At 41.5% G+C, this 26,976-nt stretch overlaps 1 protein-coding gene across 13 annotated transcripts in view; it reads right to left on the reverse strand.

Moving 5' to 3' along the window:
• The window catches only part of UNC13A (unc-13 homolog A), a 384,964-nt gene that overhangs the window by 90,200 nt on the left and 267,788 nt on the right, over window positions 1–26,976 (reverse strand). For 11 of the 13 annotated variants that reach the window (XM_068233882.1, XM_068233881.1, XM_068233874.1 and 8 more), the window contains 4 exons: window positions 26,890–26,967; window positions 25,122–25,210; window positions 17,922–18,074; window positions 2,550–2,673 (listed from right to left, as the gene is read on the reverse strand). In XM_068233882.1, coding sequence (XP_068089983.1) covers window positions 2,550–2,673; window positions 17,922–18,074; window positions 25,122–25,210; window positions 26,890–26,967 — 444 coding nt within the window. Of the gene's footprint in view, window positions 1–2,320; window positions 2,369–2,549; window positions 2,674–17,921; window positions 18,075–25,121; window positions 25,211–26,889; window positions 26,968–26,976 lie in introns of those variants that run through there. The other 2 variants (XM_068233877.1, XM_068233878.1) reach the window with 2 other exon arrangements.

Here is a 26,976-nt window from a genome sequence, read left to right on the forward strand (position 1 = left end):
TGCAGGGATTTGTCACGGAGATATGAAGAGCAGCATATTTATGCAACACTGTTCACTTGTGTCACAGCCATAGTGCTTTGAACAGTTAATGCATCTATACATGTATTCCACCACAATCACTATCAGGCAGTAGTTACTGGAATTAAAGGGAATCTGAAGTGAAAATAAACTTATGATATAATAATTTGTATGTATAGTACAGCAAAGAAATAGAACATTAGTAGCACACGTGAGTCTCATATTCTTTCCAGTAAGGGAAGAGTTAAGAAACTCCAGTTGTTATCTATGCAAAAAGCGCTTCTCTGAGCTCTCCAACTTGATGACCTGACTTGGGTCATCTACAGTGCTGTCTTCTGAAGCACTTATCACAACCTGTCTCTCACTGTTTCTTGTTTAAGGTTGCCCTGCCAGAAAGTTCAAAGGGTCATTAGCTCTGCTCCGTTTCAACATTTACAGAGTGTAATTTGTTGTAAACTGCAAATATTAGAAAATGATGCAATGTTATAGAAAAAAAAGCTCTATAACTGAAAATAAAAATATGAGACTCCTTTCTTTGCTACTAATGTTCTATTAATTATCTGTACTACACATACAATTCAATATATCATCATTTTTTTTCTCGCTTTAGTGTCACTTTAAATCAGAACTGCAGGTGGACATTCATTCTTTCATTTCTAAATGTTATCAGTTTACACACAATATGGGCACATATTAAACCGTATTGGAGCTATTAGTTCAATGTGGTTAGTTCTAAGTAAATAATTCATGTTGCCTTTATGGTGAAAGCCTTTCAGCATACTAAGTCATAGAGTAAATAAAGCAAAACACAGGTGTCTTGAAACTTGTATAGGAGTGATATCACTTGCATTATCTCATTGCAATAAATAACATATTGAATGATGGAATGAGCTTATACTGGAATAATGTAATACAGTATAATTCATTCCTGCTGTAATTTGTTCATTCACACATTACATGGACCTAATTTACTACAGTGAAATAAGAGGAATGAAATAATCCAAAGTTATTTCAAAAGTTTAGGCTTTGAAAATTAGACAATTTTAAGTGAACGCGGGTTTATTTCACTTCATTTCACATCACACTCTAGTAAACAGGTTCTGTGCATACATTATTTGCAATTAGTTCATCATCATATAGGCAAGATAGAGAGTGTTTGTGAGTGTGTGTGTCTAGCTTTACAGGATTATTTGTGTTCTCCAATGATTCTTATTCTAGGAGAACCTTATTAAAGGAGTTGCGAAGTGACAACATATGCAGATTTACTTACCTGGGGCTCCTTCCAGCCCCTAAAAGACTCTTTCATCCCTCGCAGCAGTTCCATCCTCTTCAAGTCTCCCGCTGTCAGGCTCGTAGTTCTTGGTGACCCATAGGGTCTGTGTCTTCTACACAGGTGCGGGCGTAGTACAGTAGTCCTGCATATACACAGAATGCACCGCTCAGCGTAAACTCACAAGTGCAGAAAGATTGGGAGCCGGACTACAGGGGACTGGTGGAGGACGAAACTGGATGTAACTGTAAGTAAATCTTCATATGTTATTTTCACCTCTCAACTCCTTTAAATGATCTATAAAGAAGCTAAGGAATGTTTAAAGTGAACTGCTTGTGATACGTGTCTTGCTAATGAGAATGGAGTAGCTAGGCTATCTAAATATGCTAATGGGCCGAATCCAATTCACCTTTTCCATGTTTTCTCCTAGGAGATAGTTGTTCATCTTCTGTTTAAAATAACTTTTGAATTCTGCAACTGAAAAAGTGCCAAAAAATACTAAGTATTTTCTTGCTTCCTGGTGGCTTAAAAGGCAGTTTATTTACACTGTAATGTGTAAGTATTACCTAGGAAAAAAACTTAGGAGAAAAAAGGAAATTGGATTGAGACCAATATGACATAAGTAAGTTTGTAATCTGCAAAGATGCCAGAAGCCTGATCTGTAGGGATGACATAGTACGACTACATATTTAAGTTGATCTCTGGAAAAACTAAAAAGACACTGTCAGAATTTTTTTTGGTAAGAGCATGATGAAACTATCAACTACAGCTATCAGAGGTACAAAAAAAAAAAAAGGTAATCATAGACTTAATGTAGAGAAGCACAGCCCCAATAATGTTAGTAATCAATATGTACAGCTGAAACAAATACACTGTGAATTACAGGGGTATTGCTCTGGCCCATATCTGAAAAGCACTCTCTAAGAATGTTAATGGCTTCCAGTTGTCAAACTGTAAAACATGTGGACATACCATGTAACTTTTTTTTGCTTCCTAAACATCACATAGTGAGAAAGTTCTTCCAGGACCTACCTGTAACTGATTCTGTCTGTAGCATCACTGAAAATCTATCACACTAAACTGCCAACAAAATAAAGATTAATGCATGCAATTCTGTTATGCAAGTAGTAGAATTTAATATCAGAGGCATCGTTAATGGCAGTTATTAAAAGACATTTATTAAGCAGGAAACATATACACAGTAAAGATGTTGTGTGAAAGATTTCATATTTTGGAAAATGACTCAATCTTAAAGACTCACCGTCTGATCTGTTAAGGGTGGCAGAACAATTGTTTTCTCCATAGTGTTCATTACTAGTTTCCATAACTCCTTCAAAACACGTTTCAAAACAGTCTTTTCACAGATTTTAGCGAAGAGGGTGAGGCTGTTGAGAAACGTGGAGAATGATGACAATGCAAAATATTACTTTGAATTCTAACAAGATCAACACTTTATCAGAGTTCCACTGTGATGCCAAAAACTAGATGCAAACCCAAAATGGTCTTAAGTACACATAAGTTTCTAATTCTGTCTCAGTATTTATACAATAATTTCACCTACAATAAAAAAGTAGAAAAAAAAAGAAAACTTCAATATCGAAATATAATACTTAAATTAATAATTAACATTATTTCACATAAATAGCTGTATACCTAGAGCGAAACAAATATTTGGTAAGCAATGTTTTATCTATGGATAGTACATAAGACAAGGGGACATCAGCTGTGTGCTGAGGATACTTTATCAAAAATATAAAGTTACATTGATAGCTCAGTTCTTAAAAGGGCATTATGGTGAAAAACCGTACATTTTCAAATTCATATTTCCATCTCTTTATAAGACGTACATTTGTCCCAGAGTAAATACAATATTCATTTTTTACTTCCCAAGTAGCTATCACAGTAGGCACTATAATTAACCAATTGTGAACTTCTTACCAATAGGTTGTAAAATCCGATGGCTGCTCATGGCGGCGGACGCGCTCTCAGTACGCGCTCCGCCGTTGTAAACGCCGTTGCAACTTCACTCACTCCCCCTCCTCCCCTCCTCCACCCTTCCCCCTCTTCCATCCCAGCTGCACTCACTCCCGAACCTCACTCACTCTCCCGTTTCATCTTTTACCGCCACAGTTCACTTTAAATAATTTTTCCCCACACAATAGTCATCATGTTGGACTATGCTGTACAGTGTACATCCTGCAACATGTATGCATACCTTGATCAGCGGATTGAGGGTGTTTACTGTTGCCCTGGGTGTGTGCGTGTTGCTCAGTTAGAGGCGGAAGTCGCAGAGCTAAATAAACATCTCGCAACACTGAGACGCATACACAACATGGAGATGAGCTTGGATCTCACGATCCAGACACTGGATGGAACCGGTGAAGATGAGGTGGGTGGAGTAAAGCCGGAGCAAGAAGCAGAGGTAGCCAATAGTTGGGTCACAGTTAGAAGGGGTAGGGGAAAAAGTGGCAGGGAGGCTAGTCCCAAGTTGTCCCTCACTAATAAGTTTGCTTGTTTGCGTAATATTGGGGAGGATGATTCTGGAGTAGCAATGCTGCAGCAGAATGTGCTCCTTAGCAACCAAGGGGCAGACTGCTGCAACGAGAAAGGGAATAGGAGTGCAGCTAAGGCTAGACAGGTACTGGTGGTAGGGGATTCAATTATTAGGCGCACAGATAGGGTAATCTGTCGAAGAAACCGTGAATGCCGTACAGTCTGTTGTCTCCCGGGTGCTCGGGTTCGGCATGTAGCGGAAAGAATTGACAGATTATTGTGTGGGGCTGGGAAAGACCCAGCTGTCATGGTACACATTGGCACCAATGACACAGTTAGCGGGAGATGGAAGGTCCTCAAAAATGACTTTCAGGTACTTGTAGATAAACTTAAAGCAAGGACCTGCAAGGTTGTGTTTTCTGAAATATGCCAGTGCCACATGCTACATCTGAGAGACAGAGGGAGCTTAGGGAGTTAAATAAGTGGCTGAGAAATTGGTGTAGGAAGGAGGGGTTTGGGTTCCTGGAGAACTGGACAGACTTTGCAGTCGGTTACAGGTTCTACAGCAGGGATGGGCTGCACCTTAATGGGGAGGGTGCAGCTGCATTGGGGGAGAAGATGGCTAAACGGTTGGAGGAGATTTTAAACTAGGATCTGGGGGGAGGCGGGAGGATAAAGTCTCAATATGTAGACAAGATAAGATAAAAAGACAGTGGGAGCCTAACATTATGGGGGGTGGAGAGGGGGGTGGGGACAGTGTAAAGATTAAGGAGGTTGGTAAAACTTCAAGTAGCCCATTTCATGTAAACAAAATTGGTAAATGTGGTGGTAAAAATATAAAGTGCATGGTAACCAATGCTCGGAGCCTTGCAAATAAAATAGACGAACTAGAGTTCATTCTGAATGACAAAGGCTATGACATTGTGGGAATAACCGAGACATGGAAGGATGAAAGCCATGACTGGATAGCTAATTTAAAAGGGTACAATGTGTTTAGGAGGGATAGAACAGGGAAAAAAGGTGGAGGGGTTTGTCTCTTTGTTAAGAATTCTTTTACAGCTGTCCTGTAATGATTGTGGAATTCTCTCCGTGATGAGCGCACAGGATGTGAGCTGACACTGCGGAAATCCTCCACAAGCGTATCATTTGCGGGAACCCAGCAGAAGGTGTAATGCACCTGTAGAGGGAAATTCCTGTCGGCAAGTGGAGCTGTGGAGTGCAGAGGAACAGCTTCTCTGCCCTACCACACACGCCAGACAGGAATTGTATGAAGGGAAGAAACGCAATCGCAAGAGAGGCGATTGAGAATGACACAGAGACAGATTGTAGACACAGAGACAGATTGTATGTGTGTGTACCAAACTAGTCGCCAACCCGCGACGGTGCACATACCACAGCAGATACGAAGTAGGAACGCGATTGCGAGAGGTGCGATCGCCAGACGTGACACAAGGCTACAGCAAGGCAGAGCACGAGAGTAGCAAAGGCACAGCAAATCATACAATGAGGAGATAAGGAAAATAACAAACGCTAACTGAACGCGAACACCGCACTCATTCACAACAGTGCACGCGTTCATGCGCGGTCTCCACATGATAAGCACAATAGAGACAAGCACGCCTAACTAACCACCGACAGACAAACATGAAACAGAAGGCGCGAGCGCTTGCTTAACGGTTACCTCACCGAGCCTCCAGCAAGCGTTCGTAGCAGACAAGACAGACACACGAAAACAGGGACAAGCGAGAGATAGGATCCACAGCACTAGCGAAAAGAGGCCAGTGCGATCCAGGGAGACAGAGAGATGGAGATTAGATGGATCCACAGCACTAGCGCTAGGCGAGTGCGATCCAGGCAAGACAGATAGAGGAGATAGCTGGTAGCAACCGCTGTTCCAGCTATACTCCAAGAACAAAGATCAGAACGGCCTCCTGTCAACCACCGCAGGGACAGGACAATCGCAACAGACAAACAAAACAGATATGCAATCCTAACTGCACAAGAGAACCTGCCGAGTGCAGTCCCAAGAATTACTCTTAAGCTAATCTTTCAAACAATGAGCAAGGCTGACACTCTCCAGAGTGTTTCACAGGAAGAATCCTTGTGACCAGCAACTTACTGTGGGAAACACAGCTCTTTATAGAGCAAGCCCACAAAGGATGTGGCTAGGCAATCTGAATGACAAACATATGCAAATTCCTCAGCAGCAAGCTGCACAACTGACAAAAGGTATCTCTTCCAGAGACCTGCAGAATGCAGACCTGAACAGTGGTCAAAAGGCTGCCTGCCTGCCTGCGCAGGCAGCCACGCGGATCCTCACATGTCCTAAACGATGAGATGGAGGAAGATTGTGAAGATGTGGAGTCTGTTTGGGTAAATATTCATGTTGGAAATAAAAGTTGCCAATTGCTAATTGGGGTATGCTACAGGCCACCTCATTTTAATGAAGCTGCAGAACTGTGATTACTACAGCAAATTGAAAAAGCTGCAAGTAAAAATGAGACCATAGTTATGGGCGACTTCAACTTTCCAGACATTGACTGGGGTATTGAGGCTACCCATTCTGGTAAAAGCAGCAGATTTCTGGCAGCACTACGGGACAATTGCTTGACTCAAATGGTAACGGAACCAACTAGGGGGAATGCGTTACTGGATCTGATCATTTCTAATAGACCAGATAATGTATCAAATGTGCAGGTTCAAGAACATTTGGGAAATAGTGATCACAACATGATAACGTTTGATCTGGTGACTGATAGGCCACGGGGCAGCGGGACTACTAAAACTATGAATTTTAGAAAAGCAAAGTTCAATCAAATTAGGCAGGCATTAAGTTTGGTGAACTGGGATAATGTACTACAAGGGGAGGACACTGAAGGGAAATGGCAAGCTTTTAAACTTATTCTCAATCAATATTGTAGTATGTATATCCCATATGGAAACAAAATGTCTAGGAATAAAAAAAGGCCTCTATGGATGAATAGAAAGTTTAGGGATAAAATGAAGAAGAAAAATAATGCCTATAAGGTCCTAAAACAGGAGGGGACCGAGGCTGCACTAAGCAATTATAAAAATTGTAAAAAAGAAATTAGGCTGGCAAAGATCGAAGCTGAAAATTAAATCGCTAGGGATATCAAATCTAACCCAAAAAAGTTTTACAAGTACATCAACTCTAAAAAAAGAAAGGTTGACTGTATAGGACTCTTAAAGGATGAGGGTGGGAACTCAATGGTGGATGCCCAAGGTAAGGCAGAGTTATTAAATGCTTTCTTTGCTTCTGTCTTCACAAAGGAAACAGCACTGTTGCAAATTACAGATGCACAAGAGTCTCAATTTTCCAATTGTAATATTAAATACTTAACGCAGGAAGAAGTGAAGGAAAGACTAAATAAATTAAAAATAGACAAAGCACCTGGCCCGGATGGCATGCATCCTCGGGTCCTAAGGGAATTAAGTTCAGTTATAGATAAACCCCTTTATCTTATCTATTGTGACTCTTTTTCAACTGGCAGAGTCCCAGTGGATTGGCGTACAGCCCACGTTTTCCCATTATTTAAGAAATCAGAAATCAGATCCAGAAAATTATAGACCTGTAAGCTTAACATCAGTTGTATGCAAACTATTTGAAGGGTTACTAAGAGATACTATACATGACTTCATAGTAGAAAAAAATCTTATTGGGGGGCGGAGCCGGCGCTCGATGCAGTAGGATGCACGCTTACTGAGCTCCCGAGCAGCAGCCTAATCCGTGGATATTATCCGGCGACAAACCACACGAAACTATTTCATTACTGCCCTATCTCCTGTCTGAAGCATCCAGGAGCACAACGATGACCACCACACGCAAGAACCGGCAATCTACCGCCGAGAAGTTAGCTCAATATCAATGGTCAGAGTCTAGTTAAGATGGCGCCGGGCCTAGCAATACCATAGAAGAGAAAGACAACGACTCTGGTAGCGACACGGACCCTCCAACACTAGTACCCATTCCAGAGACGGAATCGGAGCTCTCGCTAGCTCAAATATATGAAAATCTCCTTGCAGCCATCACGGAATCCAAGACATGCCTTACCTCCAAGATTGAGGAGATGAAAGTAGAGGCAGGCCTTGTGCGCCACGACATGACTAAGCTGCGTCAGCGTACCACAGAGGCCGAGCAGCGCATCTCGGAGCTGGAAGACCGCACTAACCCGATGCCTCAACAAATCAAAGAGCTTACTACCGCTGACAATGCAACTAAAAAAAATTAGACGATCTAGAGAATCGTCTACGGCGAAACAATATACGCCTGATTGGCCTACCGGAGCGGTCCGAGGGCGCAAACCCCGAAGCCTTCCTGGAGAGGTGGATAAAAGAGAACTTTGGAGCAGACGATTTATCCGGTGCCTTCGTAGTTGAGAGAGCTCACAGAATCCCCGGTAATGCACCCGCACCAGGAGCAACGTCGAGACCCTTCATTACTTGTCTCCTTAACTTCAGAGATAGAGACACTATACTCCGTATGGCCAGAGACAGGGGAGATATCACCTATGAAAATGCGAAGATTCAGCTATTTCCAGATTTTTCGCTGGCACTGCAAAAGCGCAGAGCCACCTAAACGTCAAGAAAAAGCTGCGAGATAAAAATACCCCATACTCAATGGCCTATCCGGCAAGGCTTCGTTTGGTGCACGAGGGTAAGATTCATTTTTTTGATACGCCATCTGCAGCACATGACTTTGCTACCCGGCATCATCTTATTTGAACACACCATGTCTGCTCGCTTACACTTCACCTGATGGGACTTACTCCCCTGTGTGTAACACAGGGCCACATGGGTCTTGCCTGCTGCTGGAACATACTGGGCCCCCCTTCTTTCTTTATATCTGGCCTACATGATGGGACAATGTCTCCATGTAAAGGAACTGGATTTAGATGATGCCTTCTACTTCTCCTGTTGAGCAGGGGAGGGCTCTTTTTACGGTGCTATTTACCATCAATATACTCCCATATCCTTCTCTCCATCACTGGGAAGCAAATGATACACATATTGCGTGGAAGAACTTTTATTATTCTCGGTTTGGAGATACGGCATATATGATACGCATTTTCTGTATGATAATGGCGGCTTGTAACGCTGTGGAATCTGCTGCTGGGAGTTCCCAGCTGCATAACCCCTGAGTGGAGTAATCCACAAATGCCTTATATATTCACTGCAACCGTTTGCATCATATTTTATCTGAATGTTCATGTTTTTGTTTACCGTTATGGTTGATGTGTTCTTTGGGATATCACTGTTATCAGAATATTTTACAATTGTACTCTGGGAATACTGAGCTAGTCAAGTATGAGAAAAATGGGTGGGGGTGGAGGGGGGGAGACGGTCTGGGGGCCCTCTTTTGGGCACATAATGAGGCAAGATTAACTTCTATTTTGGGGAACATCTTTAATAGAATGACTAATTTATTATATGATGGGTAGTCCACTTAAAGTTATATCATGGAACACTCGTGGCCTGGGCACTCCACTGAAGCGGAACTTGGTCTTTACATTTCTTAAAAAATATGACCCTGATATTATTGTACTCCAAGAGACCCATTTGGTGTGTGTGACTTCCATAAGATTACAAAGACCCTGGGTAGGATGGGCTTACCATTCCTACCACACTACTAACTCTAGGGGGGGTCTCGATACTGGTTAATAAAAGACTGCAATGGGAGACCACTTCCATTAAAAATGATGCCAATGGCAGTAATATACTAATTCATGCACGTATTAACCAACTCCCATTTAAATTGCTGGCGGTTTATCTGCCCCCTCCAGCTTCGCTGGAAGTGCTTCGCCCACTCATACCACAACTACTAGACGATGGCCACTCTTCAGTATTGTGTGTTGGGGATTTCAATTTAGTCATGCATGAAGACATGGATAGGCTATCCCCAAATGTGACTCACAGACCCAAAAGAGAGACTTCGCTGGCTCTATGGGCGGCCTCCTTGGGCTGGTCGGATGGATGGCGCTCTCTGAATCCAGACATGTTGGCATACTCCTGCTACACTAATGCGCAAAAATCCTTTTCTCGTATAGACCTTGCACTACTGAATTCCTGGGCCCTTAGTCGATTGAACTCTGCTAAATATTTGAATCGTGGAATTTCAGACCATTCACCCCTTCTCCTGGTGTTTGTGCTGGGTGGTGAACGGATTAAACCAGTGTGGCGTTTTAACCCATTTTGGCTTTCTCTTTTCCCTACACCAGACAAAACCACTGACCAGATAGTTAATTTTTTTATAGATAACAGAGGTTCCTCCTCTATCTCGTTAATATGGGATGCATCCAAGTCCTATATGCGCGGTTGCCTTCATGCAACTGTGTCATACGTTAAGAGACTTTCTAGCAATAAAGAAGAAGAACTTATGTCGGCTTGTTCTGAGTTGGAGCAGGAATGTGTCAACAACCCATCCGATCAGTCTAGAAGGAATTGGCTTTTAACACAACGTGAGCTGAACCTATTCGTTAATCATAAATCTAAACAGAAATTATTTTTCTCTCGTCAATCATTCTTTAAAAACGGTAATTACACGGAAAGCTCCTTGCACAGATGGCACACGGTCATAGAGGCACTAATATTATTACAGGTATCACTAGAGCTGATAGCCACATTGTTAGATCAACCTCCGACATGCTAGAGGAATTTGTCCACTTCTATTCAGACCTATATACCTCCCATTCAGATAAATCAGATGAATATACACATACATATCTATCAGATCTCCCATTCCCATCACTCTCTGAGGAACAGGTAATGGACCTAGATAGTCCCTTCACTTTAGATGAAGTAGAGATTGCAATATCCTCCCTTCAGAATAACAAGGCCCCTGGGCCAGATGGCCTCCCGGCGGATTATTATAAACAATACAGCAATAAATTGGCACATGAGCTTTTAAAAGTCTTTCAGAATATAGATTCCTCCCAGCAAATACCCTCTAGTTGGTACGATGCAACCATTATAGTACTACTTAAACCCGGTAAAGATTTTCTGCAATGTGGTTCGTATAGACCCATTTCTCTGCTAAATGCATATTACAAAATATTCGCCAAACTGCTTACTAATAGATTATCGAAGCACATCCTTGATATAATACACCCAGATCAGACTGGCTTTATGCCAGGTAAGAGTACTTCTATTAATATTACACGAACAATAATTCACTCACAAATCACACATAATGTTACAGGTGATATGGCCCTAGTGTCTTTAGACACTATGAAGGCATTCGACTCTATAGAGTGGACGTTTCTTCTGGTTTGTCTTAGGATGTTTGGCTTTGGTCCTAAATTTATAAACAGGATCCAGGCACTATACAAAAACCCACGAGCTCGAATCAGCATAAATGGCCAGGTCTCAGATTATTTTGAATTACATAGGGGCACCCGACAAGGGTGTCCACTGTCACCATTCCTTTTTGCCATCTCCATTGAAGCCCTGGCCCTTCGATTTAGACTATCACAAACTATACGAGGTTTAACTATAGACTCAAACACCGATCTTATTGGGCTATATGCCGATGATATAATTCTATATCTAGAAGACACGTGTGCATCTCTCCGAGAAGCTATCAAAATAATAAATGAATATGGTAACTATTCTGGCTTGAGGACCAATTGGGACAAGTCCTGTGTACTACCCCTGGACTGTGACACTATCAGCTTAAAACAGGAGGAATGCCCTCTTTTGGTTGTCACCCAGTTCAGATATCTAGGGATAGTTATCACAAAGTCTCCCAGTGCCTTCTTTTCAGCAAATATTGCTCCTCTACTCCAAGAACTTACAGATAAGTGTAACACCTGGAGTAAACTTCCCCTAGTTGTTATTGGCAGAGTTAATCTGCTTAAAATGATATCACTACCTAAAATCCTTTATGTAATTCAGCACTCTGCGATACTTATTCGCAAATCCTTTTTCACATAAGTAAATAGCATTATATCATCCTTCATATGGGGGGGGGGGAGAGCAAGAATTAAGTTGCAAACGCTTTACAGACCCATCACAGAGGGAGGACTCGCCCTACCAGACTTTTTTCTATATTATCTAGCTGGCCAACTCCGCTTCTTACAGACTTGGATGCCTGACCAGTCCCCTCTGCCACCGGAGAACCTTTTGGCTACATTCGCCCCTAAAGGCAATTTGTTTATTATACTGGAATCTGGTGCTAGGGGGGCTGCAGCCTTTGACTCCTATACATAAATTAACAATACAAATCTGGAAATTCTCCAAAACAGTATATAAATATACAGACTTCCCCCCCAGAAACTCCCCTTTGACATAACCATGGTTTACCAGAGCTTCTCACCATCCCAGATACAATATTCTGGAAAACTAAAGGGGTAGTAAACTTAGCCCAAGTTTCCTCAGAAGATCTCCATATACTTCCTATGGAAGCACTTATTTGTAAATTTCAAATCCCCGCCTCAGCTTATTTTAGAGCCCTTCAACTTAGACACTCTCTGCGGGCTCAGTTTGGTGCCAACAGACTGCCAATCTCCCAATACCCACTGATAGGTATTCTTAAAATACAAGGTGCACAAGGACTCATTTCCTATTTATACACACATCTCCTAAATGCCAAAACGAATAATCAAACTTTGAGGACCTTTGCTAAATGGGAACTCAGCAATATCAACATCACCACAGATGAGTATGAGGACTTTTTAATGTCAGTTAAGCTTTCCTCTACAGCAGCCCACAATTGCCTCATTCAACTATATATTATTCACCAAGCATACTGGACACCTAGGTCCATGTTTCTTAAACAGTTGCGAGGTGATGCAAATTGTCCTAAATGTGGAACTGCAGATGCAGATTTTATACATCTTATTTGGCTGTGCCCAGTTGTGAAAAATGTTTGGTCCCAGGTGATTCAAACCTTATCTACAATATCGGGTTTTTCCATGAGCCCGGACCCCAAATTTTGTTTGTTTGGTCATATGGAAGAACTAGATGGTCAACATTATCACAGAATATTTATCAGTTCTGGGCACCACATTACAAAAAAGATATTGCAGTTTTAGAGCAGGTGCAGAGACGAGCAACAAAATTGATACATGGGATGGAAGATCTCACTTACCAAGAAAGGTTAGATAAACTGGGTTTATTTAGTCTAGAGGAAAGACGCCTTAGAGGGGATTTAATTAACATGTATAAATACATCAGAGGGCAATATAAAAACTTGGCGGATGAGCTTTTTGTCCCTAGGCCTTCTCAAAGGACTAGAGGACATGATCTGCGCATGGAGGAAAAATGTTTTAGCCATTTATTTAGGAAAGGGTTCTTTACAACAAGAGTGATTAAGATGTGGAATGCATTGCCACAGGAAGTAGTTATGGCAAACTCTATACCTGCATTTAAAAGGGGCTTAGATGCTTTCCTTGCGTTGAAAGACATCCATGGCTACAATTACTAGGTAATGCCTAATGATGTTGATCCAGGGATTTTATCTGATTGCCATCTGGAGTCGGGAAGGAATTTTTCTCCTTTTTGGGGCTAATTGGACCATGCCTTGTAAGGGTTTTTCGCCTTCCTCTGGATCAACAAGGATATGTGAGGGAGCAGGCTGGAGTTGTACTTTGTTCTCTGGTTGAACTTGATGGACGTATGTCTTTTTTCAACCCAAATAACTATGTAACTATGTAAAGCCATACCTGATAAAAATGTTCAAGATTGTGAGTCCAGAAACACCTGAGAAAGAAATCATAATTGATAGAGCACACAGGGTTCCAAAACCCAAGCATTTACCTGATAATATTCCAAGAGATGTAGTACTCAGATTAGCGTTCTACCATGTCAAGGATAATATACTCCAAGCCATGTACAAATCCCGCGCACTACCGGAGCAGTACAAGCATATACAAATACATCCTGATCTGTCACAAGCTACATTGAAATTTAGAAGAGAGATGTGAGTCGTCACATCCACTTTAAACAATCATCAGATTAAATACAAATGGGGGTTTCCCCTTAAACTGTTATTCTCCAAAGCAGGATAAACGCATGTCATAAGTGATGTTAAAGAAGGGCTCTGCCTTTTTAAAACCTGGAAAATTAAACCAGACACCTCCGCAACTATTATGACAAGCAAGACACCTTATCAAGGAAGTGTTAATCCCTTTGACTGGCATACTAAAAAGTAAAGTTTCATATGGTGGTTAGGTGACATCTTTTAGTATTTGTGACTTTGGTTGCCATTTGCATGTGTTATATATGGAGAGATCATAATATTAGGTCCTCTTTGGCTCTCTACTTAAAGGTAAGATCCGCGCATGTTATAAAAAACAAACGGCACTTACCTGGGGCTTCTTCCAGCTCCTGGCAGTCGATTGGTGCCCTCGCCGCAGCTCCTCTCCCTCCCGGCGTCCAGCGGTGAAGAAGCCAAACTCGCCAGGTCGGCTTCCGGGTCGGCTTCATGTGCGCTTCACGGCGCGGGTCACGTGGAGTACGTGACGTCATCTGGACTCTAATGCGCAGGTGCAGTAGTTCTGACGTCCCTGCACCACGTGACCCCCCGCCGTGAAGCGCCTTGCATTAGGGCTATGTATTATGCATGCAACATAGAAATATTGAAAGCTTGGTGGCATCGACGTACTGTTCTTCCATTGTGGGTACAAATAGAACAATCCCTCATAAAAGGTGAACTAAAGAGTTATCTTTTAGCTAATATGATACAGAAAACTATCAAAATTCCTTCTTTTCCCACAATTCAATCCACTATTTCAGCTTGGAGATACCTGATTAAATCCATCAAAAGTGAAGAAGTCATGATATCTTTTATCCCTTTAACAACATTTTCTTATTTAATTAACACTATTAACCTAAATAGATGGATTAAATCTGGCATAACTAGTATTAATTTATTAGTCCAAAATGGTAATTTTTATTGTTTTCAGAGATTGTTAAGAAGTATTCTTTATCAATCACTGAATTCTATACATTTATTCAATTAAAGCACTGCTGGTCTAAGATAAAATACAAGTTACCCACGGTTCCCAAAATATACAATATATTTGTACTACTCTTCCCTTAAAAAAAGGCATCTCACTTTGTTATGAGGAACTTATTAAGGGGAATGAACATCAACTCCAATGTTACATTAACCAGTGGTCAATAGAAATGCAAACTAAAATAAAAATCCTTTATTTTAAGCAAGCCTCTTTACATGTTTCTTGTTTTTCTAAGTGTATAACACATTGGGAAACATTTCATAAAATGTTATTAAGATGGTATGTTACTCCTTTAATTATATCCAAATTTGCACCAAATAATTTGCCTAATTGTTGGAGGAATTGTGGGAGGATAGGTACTATTTATCATATTTTGTGACAATGCCCTTTTATTAGTACATTATGGCAAGAAATAGTATATTTTATTTTAGAAAACATTTGGGAAGATTTCCAACTAACTCCTCAGTTGGCTGTTACATATAGGTATAGATGAAATTCCACTGAATTACAGGCTTGAAATTTCTCAGGTGATCTGTGCCACCAGACATCGAATAGTGTGTGAGTGGAAATCAAGTGAATCCCCATCCCTTTCCCAAGTTATTTCCTTATACAACTTAAATATGGAGAATAGATTAAGAAATAATGCATAATAAATAATTTTCATATATGCCATAATTTTAACCACTTTAGGATCCTTGGTACGCATATCCACGCCCCTTTAAACTTCACGTGTGGATCAGGGGCGTAGGTATGCGTACTGCTGCCTTACCATCGTCTTCACGATCCCCACGCTGTTTTCCGCCGATCCACCGTCGCAGCCCCCTCCATCTGTGATCAGGATGTGAGAATCTTTTGATTCTCAATCCCGATCACTGTTCCGTGTCTTCGGAGAGCTTGTTAACGTCGCATAAGCTCTCAGACCCGACACGTCCGTGTTCGGCTGTGTTCTATTAATAGAAACACGGTATCAATAGCACCATCTTGTGGCCAAAAAGTAAAATACACCTATTTATGCCACTATACTGTTTTCCATAGCAAGTTTATTTTATTTTTTTTATTTTATTACTTTTAACCCCTTCCATCCCTGCCCCACAGTTACAGAAATAAAACACTTAACAAAAATAAAAAAAATTACATCATTTAATTCTTTTTACATAAATAGTTACCTTAGGGACTTTTGTAATACGGATGTCATGAGTATATTTTTTCAAAAAAAGTACTTGTAATAAGTAAAAAAGTATTAAAAATCCCTAAATGGAAAAATGCTCCTTCATTTCCAGTTAAAATATTATCACCATACATTGTACTAGGGACACAATTTAAACGTTGTAATAAACCGGACAAACGGGCAAATAAGATGTGTGGGTTTTATGTACCAAAGCACATTTTATTTTAAAACTATAATGGCTGAAAACCGTTTTTTCTTATTATTCCCTTTACAATGCATATAAAATAAAATAATTCAGAGCAAAAACTACCACCCAAAGAAAGCATAATTTGTGGCGAAAAAAACAATATATAGATCATTTCAGTGTGATAAGTAACAATAAAGTTATCGCTGAATGAATGGGAGGAGCGCTGAAATGTGAAAGTTGTTTTGGTTTTTAAGGGGAAAAACCTGTGATCCTGAAGTGGTTAAGAGAGGTATCTATGCTAATCCAAAATATAATGCTTCTTGTTATAATAAATTTAAAAGCTTTATTCTGACCCACTAGTAAATAAGATTGAGGGACTAGAACATACTTTCATTGTTTTTGCTTTTATGTTATACTGTTGTATTTTCATATTGTGTTAGTTTACCCTAACATGTTATTTCTATTGTGCATATTTCACGGGAGTTTGAATGTTAAAATATGCGTATGTTACCGTATTTATAAATTTATCAGATGTCAATGTTGCTCAATTTATTGTTGTATAATTGAGTTTCCGCAGGCGTTAGGGCTGGGTTATAGGTCAGACATATGGGCATACAGCCTGACTGATAGTAAGTAACCAGACAAGCCTGACATAGGTTTTGGACTAGTTAATTTCATCAGGGGGAATTTTAAAGGACACCTGTGACTTTAATTAAAAAAAAAAATCAGATACGATACCCCAAAAGGGGGAAGCCTATGGATCCTAATGAGGCTTCCCCTGTCCTCATATGCAGCCCCGATCCAGCGCTGACTGCCCCTGAGAAACAGTCACCATAATATTTACACCTACCTGCCTGCACAGGTGCAGTATCAGCTTCCCACTTGGGCTCAGGTGGAAATAGCTAAGTACGATCAGGTCCACTCTACTGCATAGTCAGCTGGTCCTGCACAGTAGAGCGGACCCGATCGGGCTCGGCTACTTCAACCGGAGCTAGAGCGGGAAGCTGATATTGCGCCTGCATGATGCTCACAACAAGTAGATTTTGGGGGGTCTGAGCACTGGATGCCCTCAGGTGAGGAGGACAAAGGAAACCCCTTTATTATCCAGAGGCTTCCCACTCCTGAGGAGAGTACCCCCTATGGGCACTTTTCCCTTCAAGCACACTTTAAGGATCTCTTTTATTTTTTAAAGCACACCTTTAATGGCAGGGGTAAAGTTCAACTGCCAGAACAGTGTGAACGTGAGTAGGCAGCCAGCCTCGCATATTTGTATAGATGCTTTCAGGGAGTGCTTTGAAAACAGTTAAAAGAAACTTTGAGAATCTCCCATGAGGAGATTGACTAATCCAAATCCTTATGGTAAGAGATTCCCATCTGTCAGACTATAATATCTATTGTAAGTAATGGCTTCACAGGAAATAAAAAAAATATTACAGCGCATTTACTCTGGGACATGTGTATGTATGTGTACATATGGCTTTTACATTTTACAATGTTTCGCTAGTGCCCCATGCTCTAATATAAGTAAGGCAGCAATGCAAAAATTAATAGCAAAGTTTGAAAGAGGGTGTATGTATATATATATATATATATATATATATATATATATATATATATATATATATATATATATATACATACTTGCCTGAAGACAAATTTAAAAGCCTAATTTGTTGCTATGTTCTGACTATTTCCCCTGATACACCTGGCCTTATTATCGCTCAAGCTTGAAGTTATATAACGTTTTCTATTACTCATTATAATCGTTTATAGTATATCTTATGCGGTTCAATATGATTTCCTTCTTACTTGCTGTCTAGTGGGTCCAGTATGGGCTGTAATACATTGTCAGCATCCTGAGCCACACTGCTGCAATTACTGGCAGGAACATTTCCGGTCCCTTTAACCTGGCTCAGAATGTCTCCCATCTGTTTAACACATTCCTCAATGTGAGGCTGGAAGCTGGAATACATACAAAAGGACATGTTAAAATGCTGAATGAAATCACATAACATAGCTTGGGTATTTACTAAGCAGTCATCATTTTATCCAATGTATCTGAAAGCATTTGGAATGTCTATAGTGCTGGAAAATTAAGGTAAATGGAACACAAAATAAAGTTTAAGGGCTCTTTCACACTAAGACGTTGCATTTGATGCGACGTTAAGGTTGCATAACGTGCCCCTAACGCAACGCATGTTAGCTTTGAAGTTGGACGTTACATTCAACTGCGTTATGCGTCTCTTGATGCGTACGTGATGCGTACTTTTTGACGCATACGGCTCGAGCGAAAACGGCACATGCGGCACATTTAAAAGAAAAAAAAACAACAACAACATTACTGAGCATGTGCAAACAGTCTAATGCAGCCAAATACTCACCAAGTGACCAACTGTGCCAAGTTTGATTAAAAAAACAGAGCAGTGGTGCACCAATGAACAAAGAAGCAGCCTGGGTTAAAACTCAGGGTCAGTTCTCAAGTCCTATCGTGGAAGTCAATAGTAACAAACTGGAGAACCCGGCACTTTAAAATATTCAATTTCAGGAACCAAGAACAGCCAATCAGATTTCACCCATTCACATCCATGGACAAAATGTAAAAGGCTACCATTCTCACAATAATAAAGCCAGTATCCCCAAACTTGGCACAGTTGTAGTAACAAACTGGAGAACCCAGTGCTTTAAAATATTCAATTCCATAAGTCCGACTCAACCAGGAATAATCCACCGTTGTGGTGAAAATGTAAATGACAGTACCTGCATCCAGTCTACAAAGTTAGAATGTCACCTCCTAAGTGATGGTCCAGTCCCGCTCTGACTGTGTGGCCGCTGACACTAGAGATCCTTGCCACACAGTCAGAGCCGGACTGGACCATCACTTAAGAGGTGACATTCTGCTCTTTGTAGACTGGATGCAGGTACTGTCATTTACATTTTCACCACAACGGTGGATTATTCCTGGTTGAGTGGGACTGCTTAGTAAATACCCTGCAACAATCTTATATGTTAGACTCCATAATGTAGTGGCGATACAAAGCTCTTAAGTAACATTAAAGGAATACTATTGAAATATACATAGTTTTGTGGCAACATTGCAATGGGTGTAAAAGTAATATAAATGAAAGACTCTGTATATATTTTTGTCGGTGACCTCGCTGAGAATAAAAATGTACTGAAGCCTCTCCTGCCCCCACGATCTGTAACTCACTCGCGCAGCCTTAGTAATTGATAATGCCTGTAATTGGTGATGCTATGTAGATAAGAGGAGCCGAGAGCGTCTCACTCCTGTCCTGTGTATCTGCTAGTACTATGCCCGCCAATAGGATGTAACAGGAGCCGAGAGCTTCTCTCCCCTTCTCTCGCTCCTGTCATGTATTTCTCAGACCACACTGTGTCCGCCCCGTCACTGGAGGTGACACAGCACAGCATTCCAAGAAAAACACCTGCTACCTACAGTAAAATATGGTGGTGGCTCCATCATGCTGTGGGGCTGTGTGGCTAATGCAGGGACTGGGAATCTTGTCAAAGTTGAGGGACGCATGGATTCCACTCAGTATTAGCAGATTCTGGAGACCAATGTCCACGAATCAGTGACAAAGCTAGAGCTGCGCCGGGGCTGGATCTTTCAACAAGACAACGACCCTAAACACTGCTCAAAATCCACTAAGGCATTCATGCAGAGGAACAGGTACAGCGTTCTGGAATGGCCATCTCAGTCCGCAGACCTGAATAGAATTGAAAATCTGTGGTGTGAATTAAAGAGAGCTGTCCATGCTCGGAAGCCATTAAACCTGATGAACTAGAGATGTTTTGTTAAGAGGAATGGTCCAAAATACCTTCAACCAGAATCCAGACCCTCATTGGAACCTACAAGAAGCGTTTAAAGGCTGTAATTTCTGCAAAAGGAGGATCTACTAAATATTGATTTCATTTCTTTTTTGTGGTGCCCAAATTTATGCACCTACCTAATTTCGTCTAAACAATTATTGCACACTTTCTGTAAATCCAATAAACTTCATTTCACTTCTCAAATATCACTGTGTCTCTCTCTTATATGATATATTTAACTGACATTTTTTATCGTAACAGCCAACAATTTATACAGGAAAATCATAACGTTTAACAAGGCTGCCTGTAAAACTGTAGATTTAAATGTGGCAACTGCTTGTTTTCTGATGGTTCTGCAGGAGAACTCTGTTCACTTGGCATGCGTCTCCACCTCTAACTAATCAGAGCTACTGTTAGGGTCCCTACTGATAGCATTCTTGCTGTGGCAAAGATGAAGTCTGATTATCGACATGGAAACTGGAGATTTGGTATTTATATACCTGTCTTGTTTCTGTATTGTTTTCTTCCATTTCTATCTTCTGCTCTTTTGCTATGCTACACTCTCCCACCTGGATATTAAATGTCATCCCAGTATTCTCACTTAAAGTGAACCAGAGACGAAGCACCCTCATGTAATTTACCATATATATCAGTGGGAACATTAGAGAATACACCTACCCTGCTCTCTGTTTCATTCTTCACTGTTCAGCCTGCTTCTTATCAGCCCTAATAAAATCCTGCACTGAACATTCAGTCTGGCTTTGCTCAGGAATCATTATAGCTGAGTCTTTCTTCTGTGATGTCTTTTCAAGCCCAAGCCTGCCCCCTTCTGGCTCTGCTCAGGAATCATTATAGCTGAGTCATCATAGCAAAGCCAGACTGAATGCTCAGTTGGGGATTTTATCAGGGCTGATAACAAGTAGGCTGAGCAGTGAAGGATGAAACAGAGAGCAGGGTAGGTGTTTTCTCTAATGTTCCCACTGATATATATGGTAAAATACATGACGGTGCTTCATCTCTGGTTCACTTTAAGGCAGACAATACTGGTTCTAAATCTTACTCTTAGACCTGATGGCTGAGTGCTCAGTTGTTTCATATAACACAAATACACCCCAGAAACACTCACAGGTTCTGTTCCATTTTCATAATCAAAAGACCTCAATCTTAGCATTGCACAAAACACATTTTAGATCAAACGCAGTTCCATGCTTTCAATCAAATTGGTCTAATAGATGGTATTACAGTACTAACCCAGAGGGTAAATCAAAGGGGGTCTCGAATCAGGTTTACATAAAAACTTGAATGGCACTTTCATTAATTGACCCGGACAATAGATCTGAGATCAACTGGCTTCTGTGAAGACAGATCAGGAGATTTTACAGATCTATGACCCCCAGGTCAGATATTCACAGAAATGTCATTTTATACTCTCTATCACTGTCCATAGACTTAATGATCTCAGTCCTGAACTATTTGCCCAATTAGCACTACTCGGTTACTTCATACAACATCTAAGTGGAACTTGGACTTCAGGTACGAGCTGGAAGGAGAGCAGTGGGAAAAATATTTAGTTTAACGTACAAGTCCACCATATCTGCGGCCTTTCAGGAACGTAATTATAGGATCATGGCAAGATGGTATGGGTGCCCCACTCAGACTGCCAAGTACAAACCAAGTGAAACCGACACATTTTGGAGATGCCAGTTGCATGTAGGGTCCTATCTTCATACCTGGTGGCAATGTGTGTGTATAAAAACCTTCTGGAGAGCAATCTTAGATTTTAACAAATCCCTGTCAGGGATGATCGGAACCAACAAATTCCGTTCCGCCGGAATTCACGGATTCTGTCACTGATAAATTCCGTTGCTATAAAATTCTGCCGGATTTAATGAAGTTCTGCGGAATTCCGAATGCCGTCAGAATTTTTTTAAAAATCTCTCTCTCTCTCTCTCTCTCTATCTCTCTCTCTCACACTACATGCTAAAGCTGGCCTAGCATGTACCATTATGATCAATTCAATAGAAAAAGTAGCATGATTAAAGATTTTTTACTTTTTTAAAAGTCAGCTTACATACCTTAGCCAGGATATGAACCCAGGTCTCAGTGTGTAGTAGGTATTTGTCTTACCCCCTAGACCACCAACCACACTACATGCTAAAGCTGGCCTAGCATGTACCATTATGATCAATCCAATAGAAAAAGTAGCAAATCCCAGCCAAGGTATGTAAGCTGGCTTTTGAAAAAGTACAAATCCTTAATCATAGTAGGTAGTAGGTAGTAGCAGTGTTATCGAGTCTTGGCCAAGGTCTCTGCACTGAATAGGTGCAGGCTTAGGCAGGGCCATTTTCCCCGTTTCTGTTTGGATTTTGCGTTTGCGTTAAACGTGTAAATTTTTCTATATACATTTCTCCATTTATGCATTTGTGGCGACATGTACTGTATGTGAGTGTGTGGGAAAAAGCAGAAAACTGTGCGTTTGTAAATTGCAAAAAAAACATGAATGCAAAGCACACGTTTCCCCTGCAAGGGTATTTACTTTAATAGCCTGTATAACTGTGTTTTGCTGTTTGCCGCAAGCCCGCAAAACATGCAATGGGCTCAATTCACAAAGCAGTGCTAACTTAGTTAGCACGCCCTAAAAGCCCATAGTAACTTATGGTGCGCTAAACTTCGCGTGCTGACTGCTAAGTAAGATAATGTTGCACCGGATGTGTCTAAAACGTCACATTGGGTGTGCCTATAATGTTGCCCCTGGTGCGACCTTATTGGTGCACCGTGCACCGCTAAACATTGTGCACGCTAACTAAAACCTTTGGCTGTGCTAACTACTTAGCACTGTAGTTAGCATGCCCAAAGCTTTTAGGCGTGCTAACTAAGTTAGCTGTGAATCAAGCCCATTGGCCTCTATTCATAAAGCATTCCCGCATGCAGTAATGCTCAAAACAGCTGACTTTACCGACCTCTTAGCAAAGTGTCCATTCATGCTACTTTTTCTATTGGATTGGTCATAATGGTACATGCTAGGCCGGCTTTTGCATGTAGTGTGGTTTATGGTCTATGGGGTAAGTCAGATACCTACTACACACTGAGACCTGGGTTCAAATCCTGGCTAAGGTATGTAAGCTGGCTTTTACAAAAGTACAAATCCTTAATCATGCTACTTTTTCTATTGAATTGATCATAATGGTACATGCTAGGCCAGCTTTAGCATGTAGTGTGGTTGGTGGTCTAGGGGGTAAGACAGATACCTACTACACACTGAGACCTGGGTTCAAATCCTGGCTAAGGTATGTAAGCTGGCTTTTAAAGAGAACCCGAGGTGGGAATTACTTTTACTATTGGGGCACAGAGGCTGGTTGTGCGCACTAAGACCAGCCTCTGTTGCCCCATCGTGTGTCTCCATGTCCCCCCTGCTCGCCGCTATACCCCCCGCATTGCTGGCGACACGCAGCGTGTCGCCAGCTCAATGTTTACCTTGCGCTGTCAGTCAGCGCTGCTCCCCTGCCTCCTCCGCATCGGCGCACCCGCCCGTGTCCCTTCCCTCCCGCTGATAGGAGGGAAGTGACGCGGCGGGTGGCGCCGATGCGGAGGAGGCGGGGGAGCGGCGCTGACAGACAGCGCAAGGTAAACATTGAGCTGGCGACACGCTGCATGTCGCCAGCAATGCGGGGGGTATAGCGGCGAGCAGGGGGGACATGGAGGCACACGATGGGGCAACAGAGGCTGGTCTTAGTGCGCACAACCAGCCTCTGTGCCCCAATAGTAAAAGTAATTCCCACCTCGGGTTCTCTTTAAAAACTGCAATTCCCTACAGGATGATACAAATGGATGAGAGAGAGAGAGAGAGAGATTGATTGATTGATTGATTGATTGATTGATTTTTGAGTCATCTCATGTTTTTTGGAGACAACTGATCCCACCTGCCACTGAAAGTACTGTCTTTTGGTGAAACACTAAGATAAAATTATTTGAAATACAGTGTGTTTTTTGGAGACAACTGATCCCACCTGCCACTGACAGTACTGTCTTTTGGTGCAACACTAAGACAAAATTATTTGCAATACAGTGTGTTTTTTCGGAGACAACTGATCCCACCTACCACTGAAAGTACTGTCTTTTGGTGAAACACTGCTGCTGGCAGTGCCTGCCGCAGTGGTGAGTCAGAGGCCCTGTGGGTGCTGTCAGCGTTGAGGATAGGGCCCTGTGGCTGGCTTGGCTGGCAGTGGTGAGGCAGGGGCTTTGTGGGTGGCTGGGTGCTGCTGTCAGCGGTGAGGCAGAGGCTCTGTCCTCTGTGGCTGCAGCAGTGCTGTGTGAGGCAGAGGCCATGTGGGTGCTACTGTCAGCGGTGAGGCTGGGGGCCAGGGACCTGTGGCTGGCCTGGCTGGAAGTGCGCTACGCAGCCGCTTCCTCCTACCTACCCAAAGCTAAACCCCAAAGCAAATGGCGTTGATAATGCGCGTTCGGGTATTTATTGTCCCGAACCACGTGACCCGCTCGGCCAATCACAGCGCGAGACGCGCGTTCGGGTGACCGCTCGGCCAAGTTTGGTGCACGCTCGGCCAAGTTCGGTGCACGCTCGGCCAATCACAGTAGGGGGGAGGAGTTCGAGCATCGTCACGACCACCATGCAGTGTTCGGCTGTGTTCGACTCGAACCCGAACGGGGAATAACGAATATTGTCGAGCACGGTTCGATCAACACTACTTAAGACATTTCAAGTTGTATATGATGTCTAACTGACTATCAGTTGTTTGCATGTATTTATGTTATGTTTTCAATTAAAATCTTTATTACAAGAAAAAGGCATTTTATTAAGATGTGAAAATATCACCTAGCTGCGGGTCCATTTGTAATTCACTTTTCCCCCTGAATTCTCTGCTAGGTGATAATTTCACACCTTGTTAAAAAAAGGCCCTTTAAACCACCAGCAAGCAAGAAAATACTAAGAAAATACTAAATACTATAATTTTGATAGTACTTTTTCACCAACTTTTGGACACTTTTTCAATTGTAAAATGTTTAAAGTTATTTTAAAGAGAATATGAAAATTATCTCCTAGGAGATAACTCTGGAGAAAAAGTGAATTGCATATGGGCTCCTGTGTCTTAAGTTTTTACATTTGCCTACAAGATAAAAATAAGAGCAAAATAATGGTGCTGTATGTGCTGTATTCATTCTTACCTTGTGGCAAAAATTCTGCTAAGTTCATCCAAAACATTGTTTAATTTTACTTGTAGTTCTTTGAGGATGTCACTTGTTTCTGGATCCAACTATAAATTCAAACAGAAAATACAGAAACATTAAATTAAGTAAAGATGAAAGCCCCAACTGCAATGAGGAATCAATAATGTGTTTAAATGTACGCTCAAATGCTTAAAAGCAATGTAATACAATACCTAAGAGCAGAGTATGTAAAAAAAAGCCAAGAGCATGGTCGCATGTATTGATCTATGATGTATTGTCCAGTGTCGGCTGCTATCCCTGTGTCTTAATTCCCACTGGGATCATTGTGTTGGAGCCACCATAGTTCACTGTCATGCATGCCATGTGCTGGGAACGTGAGTATGAAATTGCGTTTGTGCAAGTGTTCTCCAGTGTGCAAGAGCACTAAGACCCGGGCTTTGATTGTTTTGCAATTTAAATAGTTGTTTACATACAACTTTAGCTTGATTTAGCTTACTACATCAATTGCTACACCTCAAAGTTAAAAAGAGCGGTAGTTGGGGGTGAAGACTGACACCCAAAAGAAAGAAGCACAGAGACAATGGGAAACCAAATAGTGCAGTAAGTCACAACAGATTGAAGATGAATAGGTAGTAATAGCATAATACTCACAAAGGTGGGTTGCAAAAGGGCAACCAACCACAATAGGCAGGTAGAGATGCTCTCTGGCACACACACTCTGAAAACCTATAGATTGGTTGGAACCACTAAGGGTCAGGTGTAGATGACACCCCTCTCAGAAGGGAGGTGAAGCACAGGATGAAGGGGAAAAGGTGCTGAATGAAGATAAAATACATTAAAAACAAATTCAAATAAAAAAAATGTGAGGTGGCTTACCTCAATGAAGACCAATTCATGTAAGAATTTAATTTTTATTATAAAGTACAGGCAACGTGTTTCGTGGGAACTCGCCCACTCCCTCAGGCCAAATAAAGTGCCGATAGATGCTGCTAGCCGCATATAAGGTGCCTCATAGGTTAAAGACTGGATAATTTCAATTACCACGTATATGAGAATCCCAAGGCTAACTCCGGAGGATGTGCTATGTGTGTTGTGTTATGCATGCATTATAACACACACTCTGTATTTTCATAGTATGAATGTTAGGATAACTTGGTCTGTTACAATGCAGAGAAGTGAACATGGCCATGAAAAGACTGGAACAGACAGAAGCTTAAAGGGTACCTGAAGTCAGGAAAAAAAAGATACCTCAGTAGAAGGAACCCCATCCTTCCTGCGCTGGGACCCTTTTTTTCAATATTCAACATTAATGTTGAATATTGCTCCGTGGCGTTTTTCTATGGACAGTTCAGACTTCATCAGCTGTTATGCAATCAATTCTGTTTTTACAATGAAGGACACGGAGTGCATTGCAGGAACTGCACACATTGACACACATAATGTTTGTCAATCAAGCTGCACTTAAGCTGTAACACGGGTTTCTTTGCCTGTGTAACATAACACGGCACTGCAGATGTTTATTTTGATTGCATAATGTGCACTTTATAACGCAACAAAATGCAAAAATGCAGTGGGAAACTAGCACTACTCTGATGTCAGCGGTGTAGTTTCTTCTTCTCCGAAGCAAGTTATTTCTTTTTTGTATAGTACATCAAACAAAACATACCTTTGCCAGTGTTGCTCCTCATGTGACTAGCATGTAAATACTTAAATGCACATGTCTGTAGCTAAGCAACTGATAGCACAGAACTTCTAAAGTACTTACTTCTTTCCCACCCATTGCTTCAAACATTTTCTCCAGCTGGACCCGGAGCTGCTGGATGTTATTCATTAAGATACATGGCTGTGGGGA

The sequence above is a fragment of the Hyperolius riggenbachi genome, chromosome 1 (assembly GCF_040937935.1).
Source record: "Hyperolius riggenbachi isolate aHypRig1 chromosome 1, aHypRig1.pri, whole genome shotgun sequence".
In the NCBI taxonomy this organism is placed as follows: Eukaryota; Metazoa; Chordata; class Amphibia; order Anura; family Hyperoliidae; genus Hyperolius; species Hyperolius riggenbachi.